Raw genomic sequence first — 7,924 nt, forward strand, 5'->3', positions numbered from 1 at the left:
GATCAACTGAAATTGACTAAAGATGGGCAGGTGAATCAAGATTTACTGCATAGTGGATCAACACCAACCTTCTTCATCAAAAGCCCTAAATCCCAACTGACAGATTATACCCACAGATGCAGAATCTACTTTATGAGCCTCTGAGAAAAATGAGAGCATAATGGTATTTTTCACTGGAATTTTATTCCAGAAATATCTCCTGATGTATAAAACACCAGAACTGGTGGGTGAATGACATTTGTCATTAATTCCCTTAAATGATGGCTCTTCCTTCTTACCCCACTTGATTATCAAGAGTAGGATCTCTGGGGACCAAAGTCTCTCTAGGCCAGGTTTCACTGGAGAAGGACATCAAGCCAGCACAGGCCAGGCAGCCTCCCTGATTCAAGACATCATTCTCATTTAGCTGCCCCAGCAGCCCTTTGTCTGAGTCTTGGTCTAGAAGCCTCATCTAACTGTGAATTTTTCTTAAAGTTTTATTTATTTATTCTGGGGGGGAGGAGAGGGAGAGATAGCAAAGGGTGTAGAGGCAGAGAAAGAGGGAGGGAGAGGATCCCAAGTAGGCTCCACACAGTCAGTGCACAGCCTGACGTGGGGCTCGAACTCACAAACTGTGAGATCAAGACCTAAACCGAAACCAAGGGTTGGCCGCTTAACCAGCTGAGCCACCCAGGCACCTGCATCTGTGAACTGTAAACAGGTAAAGGCAAAAGTAAAAGTTAACAACCTTTCTAATTTGTCAGTTGACAAAGGCTCCGCCCACCTAGCCTTTTATGAGTAATGCTCAAAAAGCTCGCTTGAAAAACAGAATAAACAATTCTCATCCTGGTTTGACGTGAAAGCCAATCTGAAGAGAAACCAGAGTATTTACCCTGGTTTGATGTATAGTCTTAGGCAGTGCAAACTGTATCCAGAAAAATAAGAGTAACCACTGTCGGACAGAGCAAGAAGACTTCTGAGCGGTGGGAGGTGCTAAGGAAGGGTCTAGATGGGCATGGCGGACAGGTGTGTTGATCACGCTGGAGAAGCACAGAGATCTTTCTGGCGGCTGGTCTTCCTATCACAATTACATCTTTTGCTGCTTAATCCCACGGTGGCTAAAGGCTAACAAGGCAAATGTAACCTGAAATAGTTAGCTCGGGTTCCCTGTATCTGTCCTATTTAAACACAGCCTTTCTACCCTCCACTATTCTTTTGAGTAAAATGAGGTTACAGCGTTACTTGATACTCAAATGCAATCTTTTACCTGATATAAAGTTTCTAAACGCAGCTCAGCAAAGTCATCCATTTCACTTTCTGCAGAATAAAGAAAACTTAGATTTCAATCCCAAAGATTGATGTCCCAAATATGGATTTACCTTCATTCATATACTTTAGGCAGACAAATAGTCACAGAGCAGTGGGTACATTCGATTTGAGGCCATGTGTCTGATGTGGAAAAAACCAAGATCTCTGCTGCCATCACTGGATAGTCAAAGAATTTCATATGGGGGAAAAAAAAAAAAGGAACGGCAAACAAATGATGCAGGCAGACATCGGTTTTTCCTCGTCTGAGTCTGGAACAGGCGCTCCTCGGGTGTTACCACCCCTGAACATCCGGGCTCCCGACGTCACCTCTGCCCATTATTCAGATCTTTTTCTACAAGCAATTTACAAGCTCCTCCCCCACAGAATTACTTTCCAATCATCAAATCACATTACCTTTCTTTAATCGACATGGTTTTGCTGGCTGAATCGAGGATGCCCTCCACGCCTGGCGCTTTGATCTCTCCGGCAGCAAACATTGCACCCGGACTCCTGGAGTACCTCTCCTGTGCTTGCTCGGAAGGCTCTTGCTGCTTCCGGGACATGGGGGTTGTAGCCTGAGCAACAGTCTTCCCTGCAGCTGTACCCGGCTGCTCAGAAGTGGGCTCTCCAAACTCTGCTGCTGGGAAGGAGAGCAGCAACGTCAGCACTCACTCCTCCAGGCAGACATTCTTCCGGGTATTCACCCTCTGCGGCCCCGCACCCAGAGTTCAATCCCGTGGGCGCAGGGGGTGACCCAATCCACTCGTATTTATGCAAATCTGTAGCAGGCTACACTCTGGGAGGAAACCAAACTGCCCAGTAGGTTACTGCACACAGCCAATGGTTTTGTGACCACTGGTCTTTTCCTATGTGCAAGACACAGGATGTTAACTTTAACTACACACTGCAGAACGTTTCTCCTCCTCCAAAACAAAACTTTTTATGTTTCAAATGGCTATAATCACAAACCAAAACCACGACTGTAACTTACACGTGATCATTTTATGGAAATGCAGAAGAAGAATTAAAGCCACAAGCAATATAGCTTCCTAGTCGGCATAACAGGACTGTGGAAAGAGTCTGGAAATCTACAGACCTGGGTTCAAGTCCTTATTCCCTGTGCTCACCCAGCCCTTTGGGGTCATCAACTCATAAGAGGGACTTGCAGGTCACAAGACTGTTTTGTGAGTTAATGTGCCCAATGTCATCAGGAATCCTTGTCAGGGTGCATGGAAGAGCTCCAGGTATTTTTACTGCTGAGAAACTGATCAATCCAGGTCACATTCAAGGGAAAGGGAAATCTGGGGAGAGTAGGTTTCACCCTGATTTGTAACCAATACTAGTTATAAACTGTCTTCTTACTTTAGTGAAGAATAATCACAAACACATGTAATCAATCAAGCAGACACCAGAAAACCAGCTGGTTTTCAAAACTTTCAGACCAGTAACCTACCTCTTAGTGAAAACTTCCTTCTTGTGACATTCTCCACATCCACCTTCTCTTCAAAGGGCTGCCTGTCCCTCAAGTCTGGGCTCCCCTGTGCGATGCTTTTAGCCATGGAAAATTCCTTCAGTTCATCACCAAGGTGAGCCGTGGGGGGATGAACTAATTCCAGGCTTCCCTTTCTCGGAACAGCATACTTGGGTTCCTTATGGCTGTCTCCTTCCCAGACTCTGTTAACGGCAGGGCACGATGGCTCTGCTTCCTCATAGGACCCGTACACTTTACCACCATCGCCACTTGTCAGGACTCTCTTGCTTTCTGTCTCTCCAAACTCTCTCAACATTCCTCTGCTCCCACTACCATCTGCTGAAGGCTGCCAGGCTTGGGACTTCAGAATGCTTCTGACCGGAGATTCTGAGTTTTCTACTGAGGATGGAAGTTTATAGTCAGTGGCACTTGGGATGTCGTCCCCAGATGGCTTTGTCCGAAGATCCCCCGCGTACATCGGAGTGACCGTAGATGCCATGGTGGACACACATGTGTTAACAGAAGGTGAGAAAGGAATGAGCTTTCCACTTTGCACCTGCAGGCACAGTTAAAAATGCAAACAGCTGATTCAAAAACACGGTCTATGGGACTCCCAGTTTACAGACTGGCATAGACTGAAATAGTACATGCGGTGTAGTTTCCCTGCTTATCTGAGCGGGAAGCCAACCCTAGACATATTTTATATAACGCATCTCATTAATCAGAATCATCTGGGTGAAAAGCAGATTGTGCGTCCTATTTTTTCTCTCCAGAAAGCACTCATTCCAGCTGGTTTCAGCAAGTGAATTAGGAAAACGAGAAAAGCGAAATGTACTTGGCATGTCTGTCTGTCTTAGGAAAGGAGTTATTACAGAGTCGCCTACAGATCACAGGTGGATCCCCTTCATTACATTACTAACCTAGAAGTGACACTGTGTCCCTATGTTTTAAGAACCCACCCGCAGAGGAGCCAGATCACAGCGTACCCACCTGTTCCACCTCTCCGAGCGTGACCGGCTGCGTTTGATAGCGCGCATTCATTCTCCTCTGTCTCATGTCTATTCTGTTTCGGGTAGAAATAGCTTTTGAGACTGGCTGGGACAATTTGTTAAACAAGGCCAACTTCTCTGCTAAGCTTAGAGTGGAGGAATCAGGTTCACCTTGTTCGGTAGACTCTTTGGCCTCATTTGCCTGGTCTCTGGCTAACACCTTGTGGTGAGCAGATGCCTGTAATCTGAAAGTGAGAAAAAGTCAGTGACACAGATAAAAAACCAACAAAAGCCCACTGCTAAATTCTGAATATTAACTTTCTTCCCAGCGTCACTTGATTTTGGAAAGGGCTGATTTCTCCCTGCAGAAATTTAAAACAGGAGGGGGCACCGTTTAGGTAATAAGAAGACCGTGACTAGCAGAACAGGCTGGGGATACTAGTATTACTGATCTCACAAAGGGCAGATCTTTATCTCTGAATTATTTCTAAAAAGTGAATTTCCTCTTTAAGGAACTGAAGTCAGCTTGGATATGCCTTATCTTAGAGGGACGTGTATGTTAGTATCAACAAGTAAGGCTAAAGGGAGTCTCAAGGCATTACCTATGGCATGTTTAGACATTATCTAAATATGTGGTTCAGGAGTATTCTTTCCATTTTATAGAATTAGGAAATAATATAGTCATTTGGTCAAACAACATATCTGGAACAAAGAGTTTTGATTTTGGGGGTGCCTGGGTGGCTCTGTTGGTTGAGCGTCTGATTCTCAATTTCAGCTCAGGTCATGATCTCACGGTTTGTGAGATGGAGCACCTCATCAGGCTCCGCGCTGACAGTGCGAACCTGCTTGAGATTCTCCCTCTCTCTCTGCCCTCCCCTGCTCACTCTCTCTGTCTCTCTCAAAAATAAAAAATAAAAATACTTAAGAAAAAAAAGTTTTGGGGCGCCTGGGTGGCTTAGTCGGTTGAGTGTCCGACTTTTGCTTAGGTCATGATCTCACGGTTCATGGGTTCGAGCCCCGCGTCGGGCTCTGTGCTGACTGCCAGCTCAGAGCCTGGAGCCTATTTCGGAGTCTGTGTGTCTCTCTCTCTCTCTGACCCTCCCCTGCTCATACTGTCTCTCTCTCTCTCTCTCCTAGACATAAATATTAAAAAAAAAAGTTTTGATTTTCACTAGGTAAACACAAATGGTTCCATTTTAAAGGTTCATTCACTCCTTTAGTGTAGCATTTTCTCTCATAGCTTTCTACCAGTAACTTGGAAAAGTGAAGGAAATTAGGTGCTGAAAAATTCCTCCAACTTCCAGGTAGAGGAGAAGGCTTCCCATTACCTGGTCACTGTGGATCTTGGAAACTTTATGACAGTGTGTGTTTAAGCCACTGGCAAATCCAATTCTTAAGCCCAGTGAACAGTATATCCTGTCTTGACTCCAATTAATCACCAATTCACAAGCTGTCCCAGACTAAAGAGCAGGGTCAGTGTTCCAGGGTATAATGGATGATAACTCAGAATGGGGAGAGCAATGGCCACCTACTTCCCGGAGAGACCCCTACTTCTGGGAGGTGCCACATGTGACTTCTTTTAATTTGACTTTTAGCTGTTGTGATTTGGTCCCTCACAGTAAAACAGAGGGGATATTTACATGCCATAAGGACATCCTTTCAAAACACCACAACTGAAAACTTAGTAGTAAAACATCTAATGCAGACACTATGAATTATTACTGTCTCAATCCCAAAATGTCATGGCCTTGTCTCTCTATACATTAGAAATTTACAGGATTGTTTTTAGCATGTCTTTATGATCACAAGTGTTTTTTTAAAAAACCAGGGTATTACTGGAATTTCAACATTCATGTTAACTCCCCATTTTCCCATTAATCTTTATTAAGTGCTAGTATTTTAGAAGAATGAAATTTTGTAGGGATGACCACGATTATGGAAAACAGAAACAAAACAAGTGGATAAATGAGTTAGTGCGATCCTAGTTCCGACACACGGCGTAAGCAGGGAGGTGAAATGTCTTCCCATGCAGGCCCACACGGAGTTAGCGGCGTCTCGCAGTATGACAAAACAAAGCGCCATCCGCTCCCAGAGCAACCTGTGGCTCTGACTCGTTTCTCAAACAAATGGCAGGCATTCAGATTGCAAGATGCATCTGTTGTCTAGGGCCTTCGCCCTCAGGCTTCATGCAGCTACTTCTGTCCAGTACCTGGCAGGCGGCACAGTGCTCTTAGCTACAGTGGGGCTAGGAAGTCTTGCCATTACAGGGTGGGTGGTCACAGAGCACGAAGCAGGGATAGGTTCACTTTAAAAGCAATTGCCAAAGGAGGAACATTCGTAAGGAGAGAGAAGAAGAGAAGCATTAAAGGAAAACACAGTTTTAAATTCAGAAACAGTAAATCAATATTTTCATACAATTATTTGCTACGTGTAAATGTCCTGATTTTTAAAACAACTTAAGGGAAAGCCAATATCAACATTGGCAAATCAGTAGATTATGCCCATGTTTTGGAATGTTGTTCTCCGTCCATTTTGTAAAACATCAGTGTCCTCATATAATCTATAAAGCACATCAAAGTAGATTTGGGGAGCCTTACGAGGTGATCATTTTTGTTCATATGTACAAAATGTTTATAAGCTCCCATAGGTAGTTGCTTCTTAGTTTACAACAGCCACTCAAATATTAAAAAAAAAAGAAAAAAGCTCATCTGCTACGAGGTCCTAACAAACGCATGAAGTACTCATCCACAAATACTCCAGGAGGCTGAGGAACAGCTGGGTAAGAAAACGATCTCACAGCAGGTACACAGATGTGGGCTGCCACAGACACCTCTTGGGATGGCCGTGCCCTGGATGAGATGAACTTCTTTTCTTCAGGAACACTGTGTGTGTGTGTGTGTGTGTGTGTGTGTGTGTGTGTGTCTGTCTGTCCGTCCAGGGGAAGGGTGAAAGCAATTTTTAAAACACTGATAAAAGTTGTCACTTGATTGAAACAATGATCTCTGAATGAATTACTTTGGGAAACCCATTCTGAACACATTGGAACCTATTCCTCATGTACAGAAAGTCGTCAAACTTCCAAGTCATATTTTAGGTTTTTTGATGATTATTTAAAGACAAATAAAAAGAACCCTTATCTTTTTGAGATATCTGCTGAAATACCGATGGGTGAAATGGTATCTGGGGTTTGCCTGAAAACAATGCAGGAGGAAAGGGGTGGGATGTTGGTAGAGCGAGACTGGCCAGCTGCTGACTGTGGAAACCAGGTGATGAATACACGGAGGCCCATGATATAAATCTCATGTTTTAGGGGAGCCTGGGAGGCTCAGTCGGTTATGTGTCTTGATTTTGGTTCAGGTCATGATCTCATGGTTCGTGGGCTGGAGCCCCACGTTGGGCTCTGTGCTGACAGCATGGAGCCTGCTTGGGATTCTCTCTCTCTCTCTCTCTCTCTCTCTCTTTCTCTAAATCAATAAATAACAACTTAAAAAAATAAATCTCATGTTTTAAATTTTCCATTATAAAGAAAGATTTCAAAATGCACAGACAAAAAAAATTTTAAATTCCTCCTTAGCTGTTTCTAGGAGATCCAACAGGCAATACATCCCAGTACAAAGTTCGGAGAGACCACAGTAAGCAGAATCCCAGAGAACCAATTTCTCTGTTGGCTTCTAACTAAACCATCTCCTGATTGCTTGACTTTACTTACAAGTCTCTAATCCCCCCCCTTTTTTTTCCTTCAAGGAGACATGTCAACCAAGACCAAGGGGTCACGAGGGGGACTTACGTGGCTGCGATGGCCACTTCCTCGGTGGTGACGGGCTGGGTGTGAGATCTGTCCTGCAGCCGCCGCAGCCTTTGCTCCACGGCCGGGTTTCTTGAGCGTCTCTTTGGAACATTTTTCTCATCAAATGATTTTTCCATTTCCTAAGATCAGAAACAATATGGAATCCTTATAAACGTGGGGAAAGGGCACTGGAGCCACAGAGTATCTCTGCTCTGTCCCCCTATAGGACCTCTGGGAGCGTCCATCTGGGAGGCAGGTAGCATTCTCAGAAGTCCACACTCTGGCGGTGTTGGCCAGTGGCCACACCAGCCGGGGGCTCAGACAGGGGCACACGGGCCAGAGCGAGATGGGACCCAGGGGCCCTGCAGGGAGCGGGGGGGGGTGGGGGGA

At 44.8% G+C, this 7,924-nt stretch overlaps 1 protein-coding gene across 3 annotated transcripts in view; it reads right to left on the reverse strand.

Annotated features, from left to right (window-relative positions):
• The window catches only part of SVIL (supervillin), a 122,619-nt gene that overhangs the window by 55,369 nt on the left and 59,326 nt on the right, over positions 1-7,924 (reverse strand). For 2 of the 3 annotated variants that reach the window (XM_077771714.1, XM_077771715.1), the window contains 4 exons: positions 7,535-7,674; positions 3,749-3,992; positions 2,741-3,314; positions 1,702-1,927 (listed from right to left, as the gene is read on the reverse strand). In XM_077771714.1, coding sequence (XP_077627840.1) covers positions 1,702-1,927; positions 2,741-3,314; positions 3,749-3,992; positions 7,535-7,674 — 1,184 coding nt within the window. The remainder of the gene's footprint in view (positions 1-1,701; positions 1,928-2,740; positions 3,315-3,748; positions 3,993-7,534; positions 7,675-7,924) is intronic. The other variant, XM_077771713.1, reaches the window with a different exon arrangement.

The sequence above is a fragment of the Crocuta crocuta genome, unplaced genomic scaffold, assembly GCF_008692635.1.
Source record: "Crocuta crocuta isolate KB4526 unplaced genomic scaffold, BGI_CrCroc_1.0 scaffold457, whole genome shotgun sequence".
Classification (NCBI taxonomy): Eukaryota; Metazoa; Chordata; class Mammalia; order Carnivora; family Hyaenidae; genus Crocuta; species Crocuta crocuta.